The sequence below is a fragment of the Gymnogyps californianus genome, chromosome 4 (genome assembly GCF_018139145.2).
Source record: "Gymnogyps californianus isolate 813 chromosome 4, ASM1813914v2, whole genome shotgun sequence".
NCBI lineage: Eukaryota > Metazoa > Chordata > Aves > Accipitriformes > Cathartidae > Gymnogyps > Gymnogyps californianus.
In genome coordinates, this window is record NC_059474.1 from 80913837 (window position 1) to 80941405 (window position 27569).

General features: G+C 40.1%; 1 protein-coding gene across 1 annotated transcript in view; it reads left to right on the top strand.

Moving 5' to 3' along the window:
• Positions 1 to 1538: 1538 nt before the first annotated feature.
• The window catches only part of NDST4 (N-deacetylase and N-sulfotransferase 4), an 84693-nt gene continuing 58662 nt past the window's right edge, over positions 1539 to 27569 (top strand). The window contains exon 1 of the mRNA XM_050895900.1: positions 1539 to 2519. Within this exon, the coding sequence (XP_050751857.1) occupies positions 1539 to 2519 (981 nt within the window). The remainder of the gene's footprint in view (positions 2520 to 27569) is intronic.

Sequence of the window (27569 nt, forward strand, 5' to 3'; positions counted from 1 at the left end):
TTTTAAGATCCTGAACTGACACAATCAAGAGGTTCCTTAGAACTGTATACCAGAGTCATAAAATGCTAGACAGATTTCTTTAATACCTTTCTTAGAAGCATTTTCCAGTTTTAGGTGTAAAGCTTAAGATGAACGGTTTTCAGAATTAAACTCAAAAGTGTAATCTGAGTTAACGGAGGAGGACACATCAACTGACAAGTATCTGCCTGGAAAGAGTGTTTCTTCCTTGCAGTTCAAAAATCATCCATTGTTTACAGTCTCACATTGTTCCAATAGATAAACAATATAAATAATTCAGAAAGATGTTAATTCCTATTTAAATCCATAGAGCAGCATGGGCTATTTATTTAGTTAGTTTTAATTGCCTCCAAGTCATACGGTTTAGTGTTACTAATTGTAATTTTTCATGAATTTAGGTAGAACTACCAGGAATCGCACAAGGGCTTCAGAACTGGCGAGGCAGTCAGGTTTAAGCACCTCCTACTTCAGCCATTCAATGCAGCAGGGGCACACTGAAGCCCCTGTCCTTTAGCTGGGGGCTTCATGGCCCAGGGCACACACCTATGTGCCCACGCAGCACTCACCGAACAACTCCCTTGTGGTGCTTTTCATGCTACTTACTGCCTCCCTTTCATCCCTGATGGAGGCAGAGGCATGCACAGCTGCACCCTGCAGTTTTAGTAGCCTCCTCATTCACTTGGAAAATCCATGCACAACCTTTATCATCCCAGACAGTTCTTAAAAGGACTGTAAAGTACTGATCACTCCAGGTACAGAATAGAAACTGGAGAGAAAAGTCCTACAAATCTTTCCTCAAAGTCCTCTCGTGTCTTTCCCTTGGGTTTCATTAGTTTCACAGCCCAACACAGAATTTGTTACCCCTTTCAAAACAGCTATGTAGTTTGAGTTTGACATGGAACATGGCCCAATATCTAACAAACTTTGTCCTAATTTTGTCCTACAATCTTCAGTCATTCCCATTGGCAATAGCAATGAACCACTTTAGATAAGAAGTGTCCATAAATTAAGAGATATATGTCCTCAAAAAGTTATGTTTAGACTTTATTTTTATACCCTAAGAATATGGGAGAGCTGTTTAACACAGCTTATCTTAATACATCAAGAAAGCAAGTGACACTGAGTGCTCCTTGAACTGTTCATAAACTTCGCTCTTAACTCAGATTACCAGTATCAATCACTGTCTTTATTAACGTGTGTTTTTAATTGATTTATGGATTTTATTTTATTTACTCTTCTTTTACTTCTTGTTGCAGATAATGTTAAGAGTCTTCTTCATTGATTATTGGCAGCTGCTGCATTCTGAGAAAACCTCTTTCAATTTAGCTGTCTGGATCCTTTGACTTCCCGCCCCAACAGCTTTATAACCTCCCCGACAGCTTCATAAATGCACTGCAATGGTCACATGAACATCTTGGGAGGGGAATCGGCACCTCTGCATCTCCTCATTCCTATGGCACTTTAGGAAGAGAGAACCAAAAAAGCGGCAAGTCCAACAGAAGTTGGAAGTCCTGCAAAAGATGAATCTAATCGTGAAGCTCCGCAGAAGTTTCAGAACGCTGGTCATTCTCCTGGCGACCTTCTGCTTGGCAAGTATTGTCATTTCTGCCTATTACCTCTACACCGGCTACAAGCAGGAAATGGCCCTCGTGGAAACCACCGGAGAAGCGGAGTGTGAAGACCTCAGGCTTCTACCATACAGGTCCGTGGAGCTGAAAACAGCTAAGCCAATTGATCCATCTAAAACTGATCCCACTGTCCTCCTGTTCGTGGAAAGCCAGTACTCCCAGCTGGGGCAAGACATCATAGCCATCCTCGAGTCCAGCAGATTTCAGTACCACATGGTCATCGCGCCAGCTAAGGGGGATATTCCCCCCCTCACAGACAATGGAAGAGGAAAATATACGATTGTTATATATGAGAATATTTTAAAGTATGTATCCATGGACTCGTGGAATAGAGAGCTTCTGGAAAAATACTGTGTGGAATACAGTGTTAGCATAATTGGTTTTCATAAAGCCAACGAGAACAGCTCCCCAAATACAAAACTGAAAGGACTGCCATTACACCTTCACAATAATGTAGCCCTCAAAGACTGCATGGTAAACCCTCAGTCTCCCCTGCTGCGCATTACCAAAGCGCCAAGGGTTGAGAAAGGTCCATTGCCCGGTGAAGACTGGACAGTTTTCCAGTTTAACCATTCTACCTATCAACCTGTGCTTTTAACTGAACTGCAGACCTCCAGACCGCCCCCCGTGGCATTGCCAAAGGCTGCTCTGTATGCAACCGTCATCCAAGACTTGGGACTTCATGACGGGATTCAAAGAGTCCTTTTTGGAAACAACCTGACCTTCTGGTTGCACAAACTGATCTTTCTTGATGCCATCTCTTTCCTGTCAGGGAAGAAGCTCACACTGTCCTTGGATAGGTACATTCTGGTTGACATAGATGACATCTTTGTTGGGAAGGAGGGAACGAGGATGAACATCAACGATGTGAAGGTAAGGCAAGAACTGGGGGACACCATCCTAGATATATGTATGTGCGAATGGGTATTTGAAAAGAGACAAAGCTCGAAAAAGCCAGCAAGCTCCATTTCCTAGTAAAGGCTGAAAGTGCACAAGTGTAGCTAGTAGATACAGAAACCATAACCTGAGATTACTTTAAAAGTCTGCTTACCCACATACATACAGAGATGCATTCACATATGTGTATATACATTGATACATAGAGATGCTTTCATACAGAAAGGTATATAGTGAATGTACTGGCTACCTCTTGCTTATATAGGTTCTGCTCAGGGGTTTCACCCAGAGGCACCTGGGTAACAAAGGAGATTTTTTTTTTATACCTCACATAACAGACATCTTTCTTTAAACTAAATAAAAGTATCTTTGTTTCTGGGGCAAGTTTGCTGCTGCGATATCTGAATTTTTAAATAACACCACATGTTTTACACTGCATTAATTTGTTTTTCCCATGCGCATACAGACATACACATGTATGTAGTGCATATATATAAAATACCATTTATAGGCATTTTCTGTATTCTTTCTTTCACTATTTCTGAAAAGTAGACAGAACAATGGAAGACAGTTGACTTTTTAAATCTCACACAACTATCACTGTATTTAAGAAGAACAAAAAGAGCAAAAGGGAAAAAAGCCTGAAAAAGTTACAGTCACAATTTGACTTACAAGAATTAGCAGGATAATTTTCATTAGCAGACAAGCATTTGAACTTACCAGTGACAGGATGGAAGCATAGCCTACACTTTAGCAAATGATGTAACCATTCGATATGGTGAAAAGCCCACAGACTATTCTTTGGGGGCTCTTTTAAACTTATTTTCATAGTCTGTAGTATCCAGGGATGCCATTAGATTTGTTCAGAGCAATTTTCAAAGATGTGTGCAACTTGGAAAGAATAGACAGAACCCAATAGCATGACAGCTATTTCCTTGCAATTTTCCACATGTGGGAATCGTCATATTCAGAGATTATTTGAAGTTCCTAAGCATGCAACATCACATTCTCAAGCCTTTATTCTAGAGGGTTTTTTCCTGTAAATACCCCAATGCCTTCATGAGCAATAAGCGAGCCTTTTGTTTTTAAATGCGTATTTCTATTTTGTTTCTTAATTCTTATTTCCATTTCTACAACTTCTATATTCATCTGCTTCCTCACCCAGACCATTAAGAGAGGTATCAAAATACCCAGCAAAAGCAGTAGTCTCATATACAGTTAAAACAATTTTGCACATCAGAACAGTTTGGGTGATTCTATTAACCAAACCAGGCGTATGAATGCTCATCAGGGCTGATTTCTAGCACCAGGCACTCCAAGTGCCTGGTGTCTTGAGATCTGAGCGCTGTGCACAAGCTCAGTGATCAAGTGCTCTCTCTCTCCGGAAATAGATGGTAAAACGCTCTGAGATGGGGCTTATATACAAGAGGAAATTAACTGAAAAGGCAATTGTGGAACAAGTTTTTCAGCAATAGCTTTCCGCCTGCACATTTTTGAGACCGTCTTTTTCTGATGTGGTTTGCTCCACTAAGGAAGTTTATTATTCTACATTGGTTAAAGAGCCCCTATTACTATAAGAAGAGTGTCCACACAGAGTCACTCAGAAATTCAAATCATACTTTTGACTGGAATAATCTCACTAGGCAGAAAAAAACCAAGTCACCTCCTTTATTATCCAGCGATTGACAACATTACTATGCAAACCCTTCCACCTGTGCTTGGCAGAGCAGCCATGCTTCATTGCTCATTACAGGAGACACAGCAGAAAACTCCAGATCCAGGGGCTTGAGTAGGAGCTGGATGGCAGAACCATAGCTGTTAAAAGCATTCAGCACCACTTATATATGCTGCACACATTTACCCATCCAAAACCAGAGCAGTCCACACTGCTGAATATCTTGAAAATAACAAGAGAAAGCATCTGCTAGGATTCAGATTTTTTTTTTTTTTTTTTTAAGGAATGTGTGGTGAGTCTTATTTTTATGTATTATGTTTGAGTCAAGGTATGAAGGGAAGCTTTTATTCTTCCCACATTTCTCCTGTGCTAAATTAGCAGCCCACTTCCATCGCAAAACCACCAATAGTGCCACTCACGGGATAAATCCCCTCTTCACCTCAAACGAGAAATCATGCCACAAACACCAACCACGGGGAGAAATCTTTTGCAGGCACAGGCTCAGAACCAACCTTCCCATCAAGCGCTCTTTTGGGGACAATAAAAAGTTTATCTCCCTTGTAGACGATGTTCACATGTAAATCCACTCTGCAACTTGACCATCCATTGATATTCTGTCCTTAACATCAGGTACAGATTTGTTCCTCAGGGTATTTCACAAACACTTGCTACACAAATCAGTCCATTCTTATAGACTGGACATTCCCAGAATACATTAACATTCAAAACAGGATGCTTGCTAATGAACATAACACCGAAATCAGAGTGTACTTTGGTTAGTTTACAGTAAAGGATAATTACAGCCAGTTAGAGAACAATCTCCTGAGTGACCTGGGGAAGGGGGCAATTAAGAACCAGTGGGCCTGCCTTCACCCCTTAAGGCAGAGCAGCTTCTTTGCTTGAAAGGCAAAAATAGCAAATGGAGACAATATTTTAGAGGCTGATATTTAAGTGATGTCAAAGTATTGCCATGCATTTTGCAGCAGCGGCTGTGGCCCGCTGCGCAGAGAGGGTTGTGCTTTCATGGCAGGTGAGAGGCTGTTTCTGACACACAGAGGCATCGTGAGATTTAGGGGCAGGTTGTGCTTGCCCTATAAGAATATGATAAGGGAGGAAGTGTGAATGGCTCTGATAGCTAGAGGGATTAGCACAGGCTCTGTATGTTGTTCAACAAGAGCGTGGCAGAATTTGGACCATCTCCTTTCTTTCCTGAACTGCATATTACAGGTATATTTAGCACCAAAAAAACCCAACAGCCCCAGCAAAAAAAAAAAAACCAAACAAAAAACCCCCCACAGTCCACATTTATAATGTCATGCACCTCAAAACTCATTTCATCCTGTCCCCTGCAATGCAAGTTTAAAACATCAGCATCACCAATATAAAAGAAAATATGTTATGTATACAGTCCTTTCAAAAACAAAACAAGAGGATCATATAAAGCAACGCTTGTAATGAAACAATTTCTCAACCCAGTACAATCCACTGCATTATGCCACATCACTACATCTCCAGTTCCTTCAGTTCTTAGCATTTGTTACTGCAAACAGCGTAGGTTCACTTTGCAGAGTTATACGGACTCTCTGTTAGGCTCTCCTAAGGTGCCACGCACACCCCTATCCCTTGGGAATGCTTTCATACACAGCAGATTCCCAGGTGCATGCAAGAAAACTACAAATGAACAGTTACCTCCTAAACTGTATGAAAAATACAACTAAATAACATCACTCTGTTCAACCTCTTAGGCATTTCCTTCCAGTGACCAAACATATAATAACTGCCAACCCAAAGGACACACGACCAGAAATGAGTCTTCTGATAACAGTATTTGTACATAACAATAAAAAGACAAGTAACACTGTTCTTGTATAATTGCTTCCTGCAACTCAAATGTTTTTATGCCCTCACAAAGCCATTTCTCAATTAGGTGTTTCAGGGATACAGTTTTATAAAGGGTGGCATCAGCTAGAGAAACAGAGATTAGAGAACGGAGTTATTATGGGCTCTGTTTACCACAAAAGATCTCCTAGTTCCTTGTATTATAGAAGTTGTGCAAGGTCATATCTGGCTAAGTAATTAAACAGGAACTCAGCAGAGCCACAGAAAGCTATTTTCCCAAGCTTTGCAGAGATCTATCTTGAGCCTAGCAAGCCTCTGCAAATGAATTTCTCCCTTTCCCTCCTGCCAATGTATTATCTCACTGCTTGATTTTAGAAAGCAAAAGACTCAAGAATTCATCAGTTAATTTGCAGAATTACTGAATTTGTGTACTTGCAAATTATATTGGTTCCCAGCCACACAACAAGTCCAGGATCACTGGCATCAGTGATTTAGCAAAAAAACCTATAAACATCTGGTTATGCTGTGTCTGGGATTGCCATACAGAAAGAATACAGAACTTTTACCTTTAAAGTTTCCTTTTAACTGAGCACAAACAGAGCTGCATTACCTAAACAGGTAGTAAGAACTTGCTAAATTCTTTCTTTTTTTTGTTGCTATAGTATGAGCTAGTACAATATTTACTCACCCAGGAAGAGCTCAATGCAGTGACCAGGGCTTTTTCAACACCTTTCACAAATACACCTTTATAACTCAAAAAATCCTGCAAGATCACTAAGGCTCTTACTCTTTAATAAATTAAAAAAAAAACCCAAACCAAAAAGCATTAGCCTTTCACTTTCTACTCTCCTCTGAACTCTAGGACTTGCACTGTAGCACAGCTTCCCTTCTATAGCCTTCCTCCAGGTAGACTCTCTCAGGAGCCCCCCGCTTCCCTCTCTTTCCCCACTCTCCCAGCTGGAGCTGATCATCAAAGAGAAATTGCTTGTCCCAGCATCATCATATCACAAAGCCCCTTTCTTTAAAAGCTACACTTCCCTTTTCTGTATTCCCTCTAATTGCTGCCACAAGGGCACGAGCATCCTTGTGCCTTCTGAGATACTATAAAATGATGGAGCAATGCTTGGGAATGTCCTTTGTGTTACTGTTGACTGCAGTCCTTCCTTCTCCTTGCAGCACCGAATAGCTTGTCTGCATTCTCCCCTCTCCTTCCACTCTAAGCTTCAGTCCACTTACTTCAGTGGAAATAAGAATTACATTAGTCTCTGACACCTCCTCACTTCCACAAGTCTGCACTTTGTCTTTGACCTTCACCATCATTAAAATGCCTTGAACACTTAAAGGTTGTGATTTCTTGCTCATTTTAGTATTTTAAAGACAAGAATTCATGTTGGAGTTACATCTTTTCTGATAATTCCAAATTAAAGAGTACTGGCTCAGCAGGAGGCTGAGCTGAGTAACCAAATCTCTCCAGCATATGCTTTTTCTGATCTTTCTGCAAGGACAATTGCTTTCAGGTGGAATAATTAGAAATGCCTGGGCCACATCACCAGGCATGGCAAAATGATAGTCAGTACAAAGCTGCGGTGGGCACAGGGTGGGTAAAGCTCTCCATGCGGCTGTGTGCAGACCCTCCTCCCTGTCCATGCAAAGTCTAAATGCCCTTTGAAAGAAGGAATTTAATAAACTGTTGTAGACCAATGCTCATTCATACTTCAGTTCTGCTGAGATGCCTTACCTCTCGTGCTGTCTGGAGTTGGTGGTACGGACCCAAGCCAGGCATGTGGATGAGGAAGCTCTATTTAACAACAGACAAGAACGCATTTCTGCATCCCTTCACAGAATTCGGCATCTGGTGTCACGGAATATGCCCAGCTTTCTGTAGAAATTTGCCAGCAGTGGTCAAGACCAGAATTAAGAGTCAGGGAGGATTATAATGGATACTTGGATTTCTAAGCTGGGTTTCTGAAGAGTTTCTCCGAATGCTCTACTCTCTTGTAGTTGTCCTACACTCACACTCAACTGTAGGGAAGATTATGATGGAAGTTACAGCAGTCCAATACCTCAATCTGCATCCAGTTACTTCCAAATGTACTCAATATCAATCCCCAAAATCCCCAGTGCTTGAGCAAAATTTGAAACTCCTGGTGCTATAAATAGGCACTAGCAACAAATCTTTTTTTTATTGTTCATTCATCTGCGGCTTTTTCCTTCAGCAGAAGCTGCAAACAGCAATCACTTCCTTGCTGATAATGTGAGATACAATAGTCACCCCTATAGCCTTTTTATAATAATAAACTCTTGCCAGTAAAGTAACCACACCAATGGACAATACAGGGAGACACTAAAAACAGAAGATGCATGAGCATAGGAAGCGAGAGGAGACAGCCAAGCATTAGTCATTATAGGCTGTGTTTCCCTTATGTCACCTTTTAAAGCACTTGAGAGTGGCAGTGAAGAACACAATGAAGTGAAATTCTGGAGTTCCCACTTTTGGATGGTCTTAAAGACTTCAAAAATGAATTTAAAAAGCAGCCGAGAAGGCATTATAAGAAAAATCTAATAATCAGACAATCTTTTTAAAAATGGGAGTGTCTACTCCATTCTGCTTCAGCAGAGATGACAGTTCATTCAATATTTTCCTTGTTCAGGTCTCTTGAATCACCCAATTCTTTCTGCAATAATTTGAGTGCTGAATACTGCTGAAATGCCTTGTCAAGATACATCACACAAAACGTTTCATACTTTTTTGTTTCAATAAAGCCTGTTCTTTCATTCAGAATTTCAGTACTGATGTAGTTAAAAAACACAATTCCTTTGCCATCAGCAAAACATTTATTTTCCTCCTTGGCGGCCTGGCGGATTGACTGGCTATCCAAGTACCCTGCCTGAATTATAATAGATTTGGGATTCTCTCATCTGCCAGGTTTCCCACTGAAGACATGGTAGGTCTTGACAGTGTTTTATACAGTCTTGCCAGAAAACAAATTCCGGTGGCTCTAATTTTCTAGCTCTTTCATTTCATTAGTTTAGACAATTATGTTCCTTCCATGTGTCCCACACGTTAAAAGGGTACCTCTATCACATGGTTTAAGCAAGATTTTCCTGAATATTTGAAAACTTACTCAGTGTTCTCCTGTCCCAGAGGGCACACTGTTTTTTTTGTCTGCAGGGTTACAAGACTCCAAGCAGTGCAATTTGATATTGTTTGTACAAGCACCACAGAATTATCACAGATCTCAATGGTTTTTTTCCCAAGAAAAGAAGTTTAATCTTTCACAAAGCAAGCAAATGAATTAAAAAACCCCATAAAAATCATCCTTCATTCTTCCAGCTTCTTAAATAGCTGTAAGAACTCAATAGAACTTAATTTTGAAAAAGATTAACAATTCTGAAATTTTAAAAAACAGCACAATACCTTTTAAAATATAGAATGGGCAGGGTTTTTTAGTTATTGGTCTAATTCAGAAATATCTAGTGCTCACAGCCTCTGCTCAGCATCACTGTCTTGTGACATATTCCTCTGTCTACGCTTCCACTAATTTCCTGGATTTGTACTGATTTCTCGAATCCCTTCTTGAAAATAATTCTGAAGTCATAGGTTGTATCATACTGGAGTATATTTCCAGGATATACGTGGTACTCAATTTAATTTAGCTTCATTTAATTTAATTTAAATCATTTTCATAACATTTAGGGAATCTGTAGGAGCCAAAAACCATGGCTGCTTTATATCAACCTCTCAAGAGGGCTACATTAACCTGAGTTCTAAAACAATGCATATTAGCTAAAAAGGAGCAATAACAATTGCTGTATAGCAAAATAGCACTCTATGAAGTGATCAAATACCTTTATAGAAAGGCTAGCCAGTGCGGACTTAAAGAGTAGTCATAATTATTGCCTTAAAAGCACTTGATGCAGCAATAAACACATTACCATGAATGCCATATATAATGCAGTTACTTTAGTAGCAGTGTTACTTAAGTAACGTTAAATATGCCTTTGTCATCCAAATGTGAGCAGAAGAAACAACACTGAGAGCAAAAACTCAATTTAATATCATTGGCATTATTCAAATGATTTGAAAATGGCAAGGCTCAGAAAAAGGGTGAATAGATGGAAGGATGGACAGATGGGATAATAGAGAAAATCTCAAAGAGAAAAGGAGAACTTCAAAACTTAAAATATTTAGCAATAATTAACTAGGCATTTTCTGCCCACCTCTGTATCATAACGTAGTATGAAAACAAATCTTTGTCTATGCCTGGTTTCAAATTCTTAGACAGATCTATCTATCTATCTATCTATCTATCTACATATACCTATATACGCATACTCTCACACAAATTAAATCTTATGATCTTCTTTGTCTCTTCTATGAATATGGGCATAGACCCCTTCAAGTAATACTTTTACTTCTAATGGTGTACGTCTCCACTTGTCTTCTTTCCATACAGGCAGAATAATGTAAGGGCTTTTAGGTAAAAGTTACCAAATTCCAGCTTACGCAGAGGGCAGAATAAGAGTCTAGCAACAGTGGCATGTCAAAAACTGGGCTTGGTGTCCCTTTAAAGTGCAAAATTACTTTCTAGTAGATGGACACTGTCTATCAATTATCATTCCTGAAGGTAAACATCACATGCCAGCATGTGGAACTTCAAAACTGGTAAATCATAAGCAGATTACGATACCAGGTAATAGGATAACCTTCAAGCTAAATGTCCTGCTTCATTTCAGAAAAAAATGCCTTTGGTCAAAATCTAGGATGTGACCATTGCTTCTAGTGAGCTATGCATTCATCTACGGGAAGATTTAGGCTTTCCCCAAAGGGCTGGACAATTTTCATAAGGGTTTCCTTTTCCTCTGGACATACACAGAGCCCAAATACTTTTACAGAGACATAAGAACAAATGACCTTCTGACTCCATCGTTCAACATGAGTCATGCATAGCTTGGAATAGTTAGAATGAGTCATATATTGCTTTCAGCAGAGTTTGTTGGAGAATAGTGCTTTGCATACAAACACATTGATTCACCTGGAGAAATTCACTTCGCAAGAAACTATTTTATTTAGGAAATTTCATATGGTCTGTGTGTAGCTACTTTAATAAATAAACAAAAAGATGAATTATTTCATTGAACATTTGAAATTGTGACAGTTTGATATAGTTATTTCACTGCTGAAGGGGATGACTGTGCATCAGGGTTTCTTGGGGTTTTTTGCAATGATCATAAGCACACACACAAAGAATCAAATTTGATGAGAAAATCATCCTGCCTTTTGTGTTTATGTCACCAGATAATACTCTGGTGACTGGCCAAGCAAAGGAAGATAAAATCGTGCAAAGCATTCAGGGTTTGCTGTGAAAGCACGAGCTGTAATAAAACACTATACGATGCATTGTGGTTTTCCATCAGATGCTCACTAGTTAGACCTGATGGTCAGGTTTTGACCTATTACCATTGGCATGGCAACTCTCCAACCCTTTGTGGAGACACAAATCAAGGCTCTCCAGCTTAAAACCAAGAGCACCAATGGCAAGTGGTGGGTAAACCCGTCATTATTTGCTAGTGTTTAATGGATGTCTCGGGAAGGTCTGGTAGGTACACCTATCATAGCTGTAATGCTGGCTCCTGTGAACAGGTACACATTTGGGAATCTTGGGCAACAAATGGTGTCTTTCAGTCTCTCGCTTTATACCAGACCCTGTGGCAATGCAGTATCACTAGGGCTTTCAAAGGATGATGGTAAGAAACTGCAGATGGTTGACTCTCCATATGCCAATCTCCTGAATAAGGCTAACATCTGTGCACACCAGGGTAGCGCTGCACCAGCAGTACTGAATGCTGATCCATCCATCTGTATTGTCAGGGTCCAGTACACGTTATAGTTTCAGCTGATTCTAGGGGTTTTTTTGTCATTGCCAAGATATATAGCAGGCTGAACCAGAAATACGTGGGAGATAGCCTTGTTCTCCATTACTATGGCCCATGCTACAGGTGCATGCCACTGCCAGTGTCCCAGGAGGAGAGGCAGCCTATTCTCTGTGCTCAGAGAGCAGAGCAGTGCTCGCAGCCATAAGTATAAAGCTCTTTTTCAATTGCCTCAGTTGTTTCCATGCTAGGGTTGATTGGGAATAGTTGTACCAAGACACACTACAGTGCTGATGTTACTTGGGGCTAGCAGTTTGCAGCACCCATGAAACTTCGCCAGTGCTCACATGAACTTACAAAACGGTGAAAATGTGGACACCATAGTGCTGGGAACTGCCTGAAAGATCTTCCCCTTCTGTAGACTCCCAGAGCCCCCTTGCTTAGGAATTTTATGAGATCACTTTATTTTTTTGCTGTGTGCTGCATGCATGCCTGGAAGCACCTGCTGGGGGTTAGATGTTAACACGTCTCAAATGCAACCCCTTACTTTGCTATACAGGACATCCCGACTCTGTTTGCAGAGATCACTGTTTCCTGCCCTGCTCCTTTGAACCCCCTCGCAGAGAGACTCTCACTTCTTTCATGCGTTTTTACTGCCAGTACAGATTACTCATTCGCCAGGTCAGGAGAGCTCCCGTTTATTTACTGCCGCACACATGCTAGCAGCAACAAGGTTCTCCAGTAAATCCCCCTGCTTCTTCATTGCCAGCCTATTCTCAGTTCGGTAGTGGGATGCCAACATCAGTTTTAGCTTACCCTTCATTTTCATTTCGTGGCCTTTAATGTCTTAGCCACACATTTATTAGCACTGCTATCTACACGTCCCTTTTACAACATTCGTTCTGAATGCACAGTGGTACCATTTCCAAGTGATGTACGTAGATGTAGCATAGCTTTGTATGCAACTGTAATCATTTTCTGCAGGCAGCAAACACAATTACTACGTAAATACAGGAAGTGAGAGGAATAAAACTTTGTTCCTTATGGGCCAAATGCACATGGTAATGTTTCCACAGAGATTTTCTTAGAGATAAGAAGCAAAAGTAATTTGAGGACTACTGCCCATAGAGCATCATCACCCACAGAGAGAAAGCCACACATTACATTTTTATTTTGATGGCAACCTTTTATTCTGGAAACATTGCCCTAATAAAGTAATACTTTTCCTTACAATTAGTCTTCTATCTGTGCCAGAATATACAGTGGTCCTAAAATCAAGGTTTCTAACTGTTTATGAGATTCATCTGCATAGGACCTTACAATATAAGTGTCTTTTCATTTATTAAAATCATATTTCTTTCACATTCTTATTTTTACTATTGAATATGACATTGTAAAAAAACTCACTAGTTCTACAATACTTACATAAAAATGATTTTTGATTGCTATTAATTCATTTCTCAAAAAAAAGTACAGAAGAATTTTTTGGTCTCATAGGCAATTATAATATTATAATATAAGCCTATTTAGTGATTTAAACATGCCATTTTGTGTGGACAAAATTTCTAAATTTGTAATGAAAACATTAAATATTATAAATTGTATTTTCAATAGTTACAGTATTTTAAACAGTATATTTTATAAAAGTTAAGAATTTCTCTCAAGAAATGCCAGGATGAAAACAAATCAAAACTTTTTTTTTTAACCTTAATAGAGTTTCATTTTCAAAATTAAAAAGAAAATGAAAGGATAAGTTATTCATAACTTCCTGCAAACCAGTGTATCTGTAAGAACACTCTGGAGCTTTCTGAACAGTGGGTTTTTTTCATTAGGATTTGATTTATTGCAACACATTGCATGTATTAAAGGTTTCTGATTTAAAACTCCAGCATTTATCATTGATTAATATAGCATATGATAAAAATCATATGGCACAGAAAGACTTCTAAGGCAACGTGGTGTCCTTCAAATCTGAGAGTTTCTTTAAGAGCGACTTTGCCTGGTTAGAGTCCAGAGTTTGTCTTACCCAGGTCTGTCGTCCAAGTCCATAGAGCTCACAAGCGTTGTTCTGTGGACAGGTTAAAGTATATGTGGATACAGTTTGGGAAGAAAAGTCGGTTCAACACATTGAAATTCTTGAAGTTGAGTGAAACTCTTATTTTTTTCTTAATTTGTTTTTTGTGAGACAGGGTCTCCTAAATCCTGGATTTCTTAAAAAAAAAAAAAAAAAAAAAAATCCCGTTTTTTGTTTAATCAGCAGTAAGATTTATGACAAGCTAGTGAAGGTTAGAATAGCCTGTTCCTTTCTGAGGCCATTAAATTTGAACAGTAAAGCCATTATCCCACCACCTCTGGCTGATTTAGAAAAGCAGAACCAGAGACTGGCTGTTTTAACTTCCACCTGAAAGAAACTAATACCTCCCCGTCCCCAAACATACTCTATTAGCAAAACCTCACCTCAGTGTTCATCTCTGATAAGATTTTTTTCTTGAGTTAATAAAGCCACAGATTATTCTCGCCCCCCCCCTTCAGGAGCACAAATTATAAATACCATTTACCAACCCATGACAGTTTCTCTAAATATCTGTAAACCTTACTTTTTTCTGTGTTTTTGTTCTTTCTTCATATTACCAGCACTCTTTTAATCTGCTGCTCACGTTTTCATCCAGACAGCACCCAAACAGAAGTGGGATCTATGGTGTGATATACACTCAGCTTCTCTAGCACGGCATCCATGCTATTTTTAACACTTCTGATTGGAGAAGGCTGAATTAGTTATCTGAGAGAGTTTAGGTTTTTTTAATCGATGTAGTCATTTAATTGGCATTTTTGCATTTATTTTTTTAAAAATCACAAATTAAATATATTAAAACTAGTACGTACTTCCCAATACTTTCTGACCAAGGCATGGTGAAATTCAAAGAAGTAGAGACTAGGGTTTTAGTTTTCCTTCCTTCCAACTTGTTTAGCCATTTATCCTTGGACTAAATGGGTGAAAAATCCTTCCAAAATGGCAAAGTGGCAAGGCAGGGGAAAATGAAGTTTGTATTCTTTTTACTCGATCAACTTGGACTGCTCCAGTGAAACAGTTTCCCGTGGCAAAATGTTAATTTATTAAATGCAGAATGTTCCACCAGAATGTAATTTAAACAAAATTATATTCTGCCAGCTCGTCTGCTCTGGCAGGCTGAAAGAAAAGTAGGCAGTTTCAAGAATATTAAAAAAAAATTCCAAAAGATCATAATTAAATGTAGCTTTGGAATTGCTGATCTTCCAGAAATTAAAAACCGCAAATAATTCACACTCTACTGAGAGACTTTTTTAATATGAGAATATCCCAGGAAATGGGTATTTCAGGTTTTTACTGCCTCTTCATTTTATGTAAAAGCCAGAATTAGTAACTTTTACATTACATATTAAATCCAAAATTTAATCCAACATTTAAGCAATTTCTAAAAGTTGTCTCAATATTATACTTGAACTGCCTCGATTGAATCAGATTGAATCAAAGTCATGGGCTTCAAGGACCTAAGTTTTTCACCCCAAAACATCAGACCTTCAAGTAAAGGCTGTATAAAGAATGTTTGAATTCACATTTTTGACAGCATACCATATTTGCTTGCCTTCCCCAAAACTCATGAAATATTGGCTCTTAAAACTGTCAGTGATTCTTGAAAGCACAAGTGCTTTTTTGGTTGAGGTCCAATTGTTTTAACAGGGTAAATCTCAGTATAATTTTCCATTCCCTGGGTTTTTAAACTCCTCAGAAGTCTGTAGGTCTGTACATTAGCCTGCTCATTAATAGCGTAGATACAAAGCCAAATTCAGGATCATTTTAGTTAACAGAGGTTTTGATATTGATTTCAATATCAAGGGGGTTTGGCCTCAAAAATATTCTCTGCAAGAGCAGCTCCGACCGTGATCTCAGGGCTTTGGAGAGGCGGGGAGGCCACTGCTGGCCATCTCTGGGGTGCCTGGGTGCTCCCCCCACCCTCTCTCCTATAGACATAGGCACAGATCAAATAGCTACAAGCAAAGACGACAGGCCAGACCCCCTACCTCTGCCTGGTTTGTGGCTGTGAATGTGCGAGGAGAAAAGAAAGGCAGGAATCCTAGATGGCAAGGGGGCTGTAAGATGCCACAGGCAGCAGGCTGTACCAGGGGAAAAGCAGCGTGGTGAGGAACAGAAGAACATGGGAGAGAGGCTCAACGGATGAGGATCAAAGCGGACCCTGGATCAGGGCTACGGTCTCTCCGTTTTCCAGTAATATTTAATCCCTAAGGTCTATAAAGACTGAAGACCTCCTTTGTAATAATATTTACTGTAGGTTTTTCAACAAATTAGCACAAATGTTTGAAAATTAATTGAATATATATGGATAAATAAGCATTAATCTATATGTATCAATAATTAATAGAGACTAAATACTCTATAATCTTATTAATTTAGAAAATCTTTAATGGAGCTCCAGGCATAAGTGCGAACTGCTGAGGCTACACTCTGCATGGTTAATAATAATAATGCATTTCTTTTTAAAAAAATAGGTTCAGCTGCAGAATGTGAATTCTTTAATAAAAAAGCTCTGCGTGTGTCTTCCTAGTAACATATCCCAAGATTTATGTGCATCATAAACAAAAATGTCTGTGGTATTATAAAGTGTAATTCCACTGTATTTGTTATTAGGAAAGGGAATAAGGTTTCCCATATGCTTCCACTATTATTTCTCTTGTAACTGGGAACATGCTGCCAGTACATTATCAGGAAATAAAAGCTACCCATCACGGCTGTAAATATTGCAAGGTGGGTGTTACAGAGCAGCTCTGTATTAAAGACCAGAGGGGATTTACTCCCAGCCTTCAGGCAGCAGGTAGGTTTCAAAGCTCAGCAACAAGAGGCAAAGCCTCAGACTAGTGACACCTTGTCATTTGTTTGCTTAATATAAGGAAACATTGTTTCCTTGTCAACAGCAGTTGACTATACACACATTCATTTCAGCAGTTTAGGATGATGCCAAAGGGAGCTTTAGAAATTTTCAAAGATCAGGATCTCGGCTGAGACTTGGATGTAAAATTACCCATGTTCAACTTACTCTTTGTCTCTCCTTCCAAGATTTTGTGAAGGGTAAGAGGAAACTCCCTTCTCTTCTCTCGTGTGTTGATAGCTGATACTACAGTGGACTAAGCCATAGGGAAAAAGAAACTGTCTTTAGAAAGGGGAGTTTATTACTCTTTTACCGTTTTTGTTATGGTTTACATTGCAGGGCATGGCCAACAAGCCCCTGTATATTGCACTGGGCATTCTCCGAAGGCAGTACAAAGTCCGTCCATTGACGTGAGGGTACAACAGGGCAGCACGGTGCTGGCTGAACACCCTTTGAGCGCTCACCAGGCTAGGGTAAAATCACTTGAAACCGTTTAACTGACTAAATGTGTTGGGGGAAAATTTTTGGCTCAATCATGTACTTTCATAAGTACTTGTCCGCGCTTTCCTCTGTTGCTATATTGGACAATATTCTGTGCTATGCCACTGTAAGAGGATGAGCTTGTAAATGTGAAAAGCTACAGTTCATTGCAATATATATAGACACAGGTACGTGCCTGTAAATCTACATGTACACAAAAGGCTGGAAAGAGCTCACTGTAGGACGGTTAAAACCAGTCTTCTAATATTCTTCTGCCATTAAGCTGATCAAACCCAGCTGATATTCATCATATAGAAATATTCTGGGTTTAGTAATTTCAGTGGCTGGTCCCTGGTGCTGTAGCCTCAGACGACAAAGGTCTGAGACGTGCTAAACCCCAGCAGAGCAGAGAGGGGGCAAAAAAGGGGGAATGCAGGGCCCATAGAAGAGCTTGAGGAATAAGGAAGATTTTCCACAATGGAAAAATATCACCTATCTTTTAGCTATTTCTCATCTTATAGTTGCAAATTCTTTTCAGGATTTGAATGTACACCTTGTCAAACAATCCCATTTGTGTAGCAGAGCATTAGCCAAGTAAAACCTATCAGAACAATCCAGTATTTATGATTTTTAAACAGCTATTCCCATATAAAATAAAATCATGGCACTCCCCCACAGCTAGGAAAGTAATAGAACCTCTCACTTCAGAAATGAGTGCAAATTTAGTGTAACACCTATAATTAAAAGGTTGATACTTTGCTGAACATATTTTTCTCAGTTTAATGATCCTAAGTTACATGGATTCATACTTTACACTGCAAGTAGCTACACAGTGTTCAATGGGAATATTTAGAGAGAAAAGTACTACCTATAATGACTAAGATCAAAAGCAATTAGATTTAAAAGTCAACTGGCTCAGTAGTGCCACTTTCTGCCTGCCACCAAAATGCATGTGAATAGCTTTGAAATAGGAATATTTTTCAAACAAAAACCAAAACAAACATTCCCCCCCCAACCTTTGTGTGCATCTTTTGTTTTCTGAGATAATACTATGGAAGCATTTAATATGCTGGTGAGCTTAGCTTTCTTCACTGTTCCTAAGTGCTAGAAACTTATTCACCGTAAAGATTGACAGCTTGTGTTCTCGTATATGTGAGAACAGAGAAAAACCAAAAATTTCAACTATTGTGAGACTTACGAAAGGATCACAAACATTAGAAACACTGAATTAATTTCACTGTATTATTGTTGTCATCAGACATTATTATGCTTGGAAGATATACCCTTCTTCTAGGGTGCAGGCTGAATTTTTCACCAAAAACTATTCCCTGTGGAAGGCTCTATATACCATAGGAATGTGTTCTCATACAAATGATAAGTTAGGGAAAAGAATAAGAAATTTCAAAATTATGTTCCCATTCTCTTCCAAGCAGCCAAGAAAACATGTTGTAAAAGACATCAGTAAACACTCTCTGATTAAAAAATGCTTGCTAGAAATGTTTATTCTGCCTTCCAAATAATTCACTTTGTGTACTTATGGCATAGCACAGCATTCGTCCTGTGTAATTTAGAAAATCAGGGATGAGGAGCTTGAAGAGAACGCAAGCATACCTTTCTAACACGAAATACTTCGCAGATGCACAATGCTTAGGGAAATTCAATGCATTCCAATACCAAAAAAGGTTGTTTGTCAGAAGCAGTTTTAGAAGCCCTGGGGATAAGTCATCCCTGTCAAGAATGATTTAGCAGTATCTAGAAAGGGATGAGCTCCATCAGACAGCAGGAAATTCACCCAAAACCTCTTTTTCTCTCTGGTGGCTGAAATTCCCTGCCAGACCTCCCACTGATGGGGTGAGGGAGCAGCTACTGTCCTTGCTCAGGGTCTTTTCCAGAGCCCGGTGAGCCAGCCGGTTCTCTTCCCCGCTCAGGGGGCTTGGGACAGGCAGGCTTGCCGCAAGCACCCACACAAGGTTAAGCTGGGAAGGCCAGAGGGGACCATTGGGATAATTTGGTGTGACATCCTAAATAACACAGGGCATAGAAACTCACCCAGCAATCTGGGCATCCAGCTTCATCTGTCACAACCAGCAGAAGCCTGGACTTACCTGCTGCCCCTGGATCTGCCTTCGATTGTGGTGCCAGGTAGAAGGACTCCCTGTTATGAGAAGTTTCCTTCCTAAGAAATCACTGGAAGGGCTGAGAGACTTCTTCATACTTTTCAACAATTATATTGTACCACTTGACTTTCTCAAGGGTGCAGGTTTGAGTTTTGTTCAAGTCGCTAATCCAGAGTGATCTGAAGAAGGGCAGTACTTCAGTTTTGCTCTGAGAATAATTTTCCCACTTTTTGGAAAGTTGTGGTGATACTTTTTAACCATACATCTACGACCTGAAGCATTTCCTCTGGCTCTTAGAGAGATTTGTTCTCAATTTTACCTAAAATTACTTAGTTTTATGAAAAAGTAACCTACTGGAACCTCTGAAATGGTTGATTTCAAATTTGTCAGCCTCATTTGGTGATTTGGATTGATTTTATTGGAGAACATACTGGCCTTTGATGTTTCTATTCAAGAGAATTGAGTAGAAACTTACCATGGGCATTGCCATTTTGCTTTGGATCTTCCAGCTTCCTTCTCTGGACAACTTACTATGCTGTCTTCAAGCTGGGAAGGATAATAAAGCAGTGGTAAGCAGAAGGATTTTCTGGGATGGAGGGATTTTGAACCCTTCCTCAAGGACAAAACAGGCTTTATCTCCCTCTACTCTAAACTTGAAGGACGTGGGGGTAGCAGAAGCAGTCTGACCTCTGGTAAAAGAGATGAGCATGGTGTAAAGCATGAACATTATCTGCCTTGCAATTCCCTTTTCATTTTATAGAAACTTCCAATTCCAGTTAACAAACATGATCAAAACACTGAAGTGAGCTCCCTAGATAATGCAAGACAGCATCACGAAGAAGGAAGAAGGGTCAAAAAAGTTAAGCTCTGCTAGACAAGTATCAAACGTCTCAAAAATACTAAAAAGCAACACCTAATCCTACTGATTTTTAAAGCACACCCTTACCTGTCAAGATTTTGCAATCTCCAGTTTTCAGAATAACTGACAAAAACATGGAAGTCTCCACAGCACCACCAGGGAAAGCTGGGTGACAGGAGTTTCCTAGCGAGCTATCCTTTTGTTCGAGAACAAAGAAAAATATTGCACTGGCACAGATTTCTGTGAGCCTACTTAATTTTAGGGACTCCAGTTCTAGCACAGTTACACTTTTTACAGACTGCAGCCAGATGTCTAATTGCAATCCATTGAGAATAAAAGGGGACCTATAAAACTAACAGATTGATTAAATACAATTTGGGCTTTCTGTACAACAGAAGCATTCCTAGATCATTGGAAGTAAACGCAAAGGAGACTGTGTGATATGGGTACGTTACTTGTAACTCGGTCGAGAAATATTCCACAATAATTTGAAAGACAGCCCTTTCTCAGTCTTAAGGCATTTTTTACTTTGCCCAAAAAGAATACCAGAAAACAGTTTTATCACTTTGCTGCAAGGTATGCTCTCACTTACAGTACGACTAAGTGTGACTTCTTCTACCTGTTCAGGATCTACCTTCCTCTACCCCACGTACAGCACAGTGAAATAGATGGGCAAGGCTAGATTGGGAAAGGACAATGACTAACATCTGTCTTCTTGCTCCCACTCCAAAGCTTCTGGGAGCACCTCAGCACAACCATCGGTGTTTATGGAGTCCACAGGGACTTGGGTTTTTGTAGCTGCTGGCAGAAGGCAGAAGTGCCGTGCCTGCCCCAGCAGCCGCTCTGCGCTGCCCAGGGAAGTGGTTAAGTCACCATCCCCGGAGGTATTTAAAAGACGTGTAGACGTGGCGCTTAGGGACATGGTTTAGTGGTGGACTTGGCAGTGTTGGGTTAATGGTTGGACTCGATGATCTTAGGGGTCTTTTCCAACCTAAATAATTCTTTGATTCTATGGTGCTCCTCGGTATCCCATTAACTTAGGCTCCCTGGTTTCTGATTTTTACGGAGAGGGTGGGCAACAGACAGACTTGCAAAGGGGAAAAAAAATAACAGACCACAGACACAGCTGGTGTATAGGTGCTAGAAGTGATGTGAAAGGTATATAGAAATTATTTGAGTGAATGATGTGAGATTCCCATTACATACTTTAGAAGGGGTTATAAAGAAAAATAGCAAATAACAATAAGAAAGACAGCAAAATTGGAAAAGTCTGCACACTGAGCATATTAGTTTAAAAATATCTGTTCACAGACAAAAAAATGCCAAGGAGAGCCATGTTTCTGCTCTGTCCTTCTGCATTTGGATATTTTGAACATCCCCATATTTTACCACTGACAGCAGGAACAGGAACAGAGAAATTAGCAACTGCTGTGGTTTCCTTGGTCCCCCTCCCAGTCCGGAAGCTTTAGAAGTCCTTCATTTAAACATATGGTGGCACCGTCTTAAAGCCACTAGTTATATCCATCATCGCGCAAACACACCCATTCTGAAAACTGAAGGACAGATCTGAATTTTGAATATATCACCTCTGTTCCAGTCTCTCCTTTATGATTGAGTGTGCATTTAAAAAAAAAAAAAGCTTAATTCCACCACAAAGCATATACATCAGTTTTTAAGCAGTAAATTTAAAGTAGAAATTTGAGATTGCTGGTAGGAGTTCAGAATTTTGAGATAAATGTCCATGATGAGAATTTTAAGGAATTTTTATTTTTATGACAAGGTTACCCAAGTAAATGATTTCCAAGGGTGGTAAAGGAGCAGAAAACCACTCTGATTAAACCTTAGTACATCCAAATCCATAAATTAAAGAAGATAAATAAGGTAGCCTCCATTCATCCAGCCCTTAAATAATTTATAACAACTGAGTGCCCACCTATAACAGGTTGGGGTTTTTTTGTTGTTGTTTTTTTTTTTTTCCTTAAAAAAGCAATTCTGAACAACCAAGAAGCAAGAGAAAGAAAGATAGCATACACAACTAAAAGAAGATGCAGTTGTTACTGTTACTTGTCCTTTACTATGTATTTGTATTGTACCAAAGAAGAGGAGACTTTGATGGGTTTTTGGCATGGCCAAACATTACTTGAGAGGAATTGTAAGTACCAGTCTCTGTGTTTTACTATTAGTGACATGGAGAACAATGACTGACACCAATACAGTTTGCTGCAACAGGATCACGATCACCGAACATGAATTTTTTATTAACATACTATTTTAAATCTTGATGGTGTCCCTTTAAAGGCTCAAGATGGTTTTCCCGTTCAATACTTATTTTAGGGGTTTTTTTGTGCTTGATCAGAGCTAGATGATGGTTCTGCTTCTCTGGCCTCTCTCATGCTAGCACTCCAACAGAATTACAGACAGACAAACCCCACCTACCTTGTGTAGATGTGGATACGGGGCAAGATGTAAGAAGCATCTCTTCTTTCCTTGTACTGGCCAAGCAGAACTGTAGCCGTAGGGAGCATGGGAGCTGGGGCTTTTTGCTTTTTAGAGAAAACAGCAGAAAACAGTGTAAGGCTGTACTCAGTGCTCCCCAGGCAGCAGCCAGCAAAATTATCAGACTGCAAAGAGAAACTGCCTTCATCTCCATGAAGGGTTGGGACATTCATCTTGGCAAGGGAAAGGCTCTCATAGCATACCACGCAGCGGGGCTGGCTGCCTCCACACTGGGGGAAGCACGGACCAGCTCCTTCTCCAAACTGCCATTCCAAGCCTGCGTTGGGTGCAGGCTACGGGCAGGAGAAACCAGCTTAGCAATGGGGCAGCACCCTGCCGCTGATATCTGCCATGAACTCAAAGTCTGAGGTGGGACAGTATGGGACCCCAGTTCAGAGGCAGATCCAGGCACAAGACAAATAGACCCTTATGTCCAAGGGGAGAAGGAACCAGCAGAGAAAGCTGCAGACTCGACCTGTTTTTCAGATAAGCATCTCTTAATGAAGGGCTGCCTTTACTGACTCTGCTTGGAGGCAACCAAACCAGTACAGCTGAAGAGATTAAGAGAGAGAGATAGTAGGGAAATCCTACATTTCAGCACATTTTCCAGCATGGTCTGCAACACCAGGAGGAGGAAAGGTTGATGGACATCATGTAGATTCTTCAGTTCCTTCCCAGAAAGCTGAGCTATTACTATAGCCATTAAATTCTAGCTCAAATGATAAAGAGTTAGTTGCAATGTTGCTAATGTTGATATTGCTGTCACATTACAAACAAGGAAGAATGGGCCATGCCCTTGCAAGGACACTGTACTTGGCTTGTAATCTCATTCAGAGAGCAAAATACTTACCACAGTTTTCCATTGAGTGGGCAGGTGGCCTGGGAAACGATGGGAGAGCTATTTAAATTAGACAAAGCATTCCTGATCATGCTGTTTGTTTTAAAAACTGGACCAAAAATCCTTCATCTATAACTGGCAGATTACCTTCTCCTGATTCCCAAGCCTGAATAGCCTTTCTTCAAGAGATTTCTTCTGCTGAAAATGCTTAAGCTTTCGAAAAATCAGAGTTGATTTCAGCCCTGCTGGAAGTGCCACCAGCTCCTGTCCCTGCTGCATGCAACCTGCGGGGAGGGACCTTGGTCAGCAGCAGGGCTAGTGCCAGCAGGCTTTCTTCCCCCTACAGCCACAGGGAATCACCACCCATTCTCAGCTTGGGCACGTGCTGGTTTTTCCCCTTCCAGGATTTATCAGCAGATTTAGTTAGTATTCCTAAAAGATCCTTCAGAATCAGTAGTGATTTATATTGAAGACCCTCAGTGATTTCCCAAATAGGCTGTAAATCTTTTCAGTGGATAACACCAACATAGAACAGCAATCACTGCTAGTAGGTAACCACTACAGCCATACCCTGCTCCAACGGTACCAGCAGCAGGAGGTCCCGTAGCTGCTCACCGCCACGCCTAATGCCTTTGATCTTCCCCAGCCAGATACTGCTGGAGAATTGGAAGCAATTGCACTGACTTATCTATGTGGTCCTGGTTAAAATAAACCCTGCTTTTTATTAATGTTATTTTTAATTTATACTTTTTGCCCTGTTAAGACTGTTCCCTTGCTCTTGATTTGAGCTTTTTGCTCCTAGATCTTCTAACAAGTACAAGATGGTTGGCTATGAATTCCTTTTTCCAAGAAGAGAGACTGAACAATTGCCATGGCTATTTATTTGCCCGCATCCACACGTGTGCAGTTGGCCAAGGTGCTCTCTCACTGCCAGGGTATCTGTATCACTGTCATAGCATCATCTCTACTATAATACTTAACCAAAAGCCACCTTCTGAGTTCTCAAGTGATGTTATTAGCCAGTTAGTCGTGAGTAGCTAGTAAATTTGGTGCAACATCACCCCGTTCATCTCATTCAGCTAAAACTAGCTCAACTTGTACTGCAACAGATGCATTCCTCTGTGCTGAATTAAATGCAATTAGACTCCTGACAGTTTTCTGACTTCAGGATGGAGTTACAAAATAGCAGCAGAAGTAGATCTGATAAATTGGGTGTTCCACTCATAAAGGAAAAATAAATTCTTCTGTTTGCAATAAACATATTACATATGAGCGCAAAACATGACTTTTTTCTTGCTTCAAATAAACCCACATATCCTCTCAGACCTCACACTAAGACAGCTACTCAAGGGAAATGCTGAACAGACTCAAGTAATAGCTCTATAATAAAAAATAGATCTGCAGACAGAGCTGGCTGCATTCAGCACCATCAGAGACCTTCCTATTAATTATTTATATGGCACTATAGATTAGCATGGTACTTCACAGAAATAAATACAAAAAGAAGTGAAGTCTCATATCTCAGGAAGGCAGGGCCATGGCCAAAGCCCTGCTCGCCTCGCTGGTTGTGGCGAGTGGTCTGCAGCCAGCACTGGGAATTACATCATTTGTGTAATGCACCGGGTGAAAAGTGTCTTAAGAGGGAATGTAAATCTGTGAGAGTTGACAGTTGCCCATTGATCCAGGGCCTGGTTAACAGCTATTCAAATCAGTTTTGGCGGAGGGTAAATAGTACAAGTGATTTCAAAAGCCCATTAAGGATTTGACTAACTTTAACCCCTAAACTCTTTTCAAAATCTAGCCAGTAAACCAATAACGTGAATTCTTTATAATTCCTACACTATAGTATTAAAGAATTTTCTGTTAAAATTTTGTTATAAGCATGTTAAGTGGCCTGAAATCCTCACCACACAGAAATCAATGACTCAGCTTCACTGGGTTTATAAATTCCTCACCGAGTTGTGTTTTAAGAAGTGCAGATACAGCTGATTTGATTGTCCCTCTTATGGCAGAAATTTGTGCTCCAAACAGAAAGCTGAAACTAAGGAACCCGGAGTCCTGGTCTTGCAGTGACCCTGTCAGTAATATCAGGCTAGACATCACTTTATTTTTTTTTTAATTCAGTTTTCCTATCAGAAAAACAGTGACTAGCTATTTCACACCATCCTTATGATGGTTACTGTGATTATTACTATTTCATGGTAGTCCTATGAAGATTGCATTGGCTTTGAAGATTGCCAAGATCACATCAGGCATTGTCAGATTTTTTTCCTAGCATAGATTTCAGGGAGGGAGCAAGAGCAGGAAGAAGCAATCAAAAAAATCACATTCTGACAGCAGCCACTTGCAGTGGAAAGAAACATTGATGAAAGCATTCTTTGCTTTTTTCTCTACAAATTTTCAGCTGGAAATCAAGAGCAAAACTACTACTTTGTAGTCCTCCAACTTTCCACAGACCACCAGCAAATTGCTGCACAGAACAGCTTGGGAATGAACCTCAGGGCTATATAACTGCAAAAGCATTAAGGACAGATGTTAGGAACAAAAATTAATAAAAGCATTAAAAGACTTCTTGGTATTAATAACAAGTATGTACCATAGAAGCCTGAGAAAAATGTCTTGAAGTGAAAAATACAGGGAAATTTTTCATCAAATCTTAAAATAATTTTGGTTGGAAGGGATTTCTGGAGGTGATCTAGTCTAAGCCCCTGCTCAAAGCAGAGGTAACTTCAAATTTAGATCAGATCATATCTCAAAGGACAGAGATTCCCCAGCCTTTCTGGGCAACCTGTCCCAGGCAAAAATCGTGTTTACTAAGCAGTGTATATAAACATCGTGTATAGAAAGATTTACTGTAAAGAATATCTACATTTATATATTTGCACATATTTTACATCTACAGTACTTATAAATAAATAGTAATGTGTGTTTAGTGAGCATATGTATCTTATGCACACACACACGAAAGAAAGAAAAAACCTGCAGCAGTGGAATCACTACCCAGCACTAGGATCTATTGCCAAATGAATGATGACTTTGAGTAATGGCAAGTTAGCCCATTTTTGACAAGATTCTCAGTCATATCCCTCAGATGGCGATGGGGCAAAGTAACCTTGGCCATGTAACCCTGGGATGCCAGACACTGGCACATCTTCCTGCACCAGAAGCGCTTCCTAAAATGAGTCTGTGGAAATAAAATAATTCATGATGACAGCAAATTATAGATACACTGTGTTCTGGTTTCGGCTGGGATAGAGTTAATTTTCTTCTTAGTAGCTGGTACAGGGCTGTGTTTTGGATTTAGTGTGAGAATATCAACAGCGTGTTATCAACATTATTCTCCCACTAAATCCAAAACACAGCCCTGTGCCAGCTACTAGGAAGAACATTAACTCTATCTCAGCTGAAACCATGACACACTGAAAAGCAGAAATATCTAACTTCCCCTCCTTCCCTTGATCTCCTTCCAAACTGCGTGAAGAACTATATCCTTTCTCATCTGCCCTCCACATTGTGCAGTCCTCATGGACAGGCTATGTAGTAACTTAGGATCATCTTTCCTTGGGCAGCTCTACCTAGTGGAGTGCCCCGTAGGCTGGGAACCCCGGGCACCATGACCACAGAGGTCCCTGCCACAGAGACAGGAACCTCCAAGATCTTGAGTTTTTGCTGGTTCCCAAAATTCACATTCACAATATTGCCTCTGGAAGGCCACAGGTATGACCAGGAGTCCAAATGAAATGTTGGGCTTCCTGCTCCACATTGGGGTAATATTGAGTCCTGCAAATCTTGAGTCCCTCCTAGGCTTCTCCTGATGCTCTTGGACATGTTCAGCAACTTCTGGGAAGGTCCCTGAAACACCTGCTAGAGTCAGGAATTTGGTTCAGTTTTGCAGAAATAATGTTTAGACCTGTTATAAGGACATT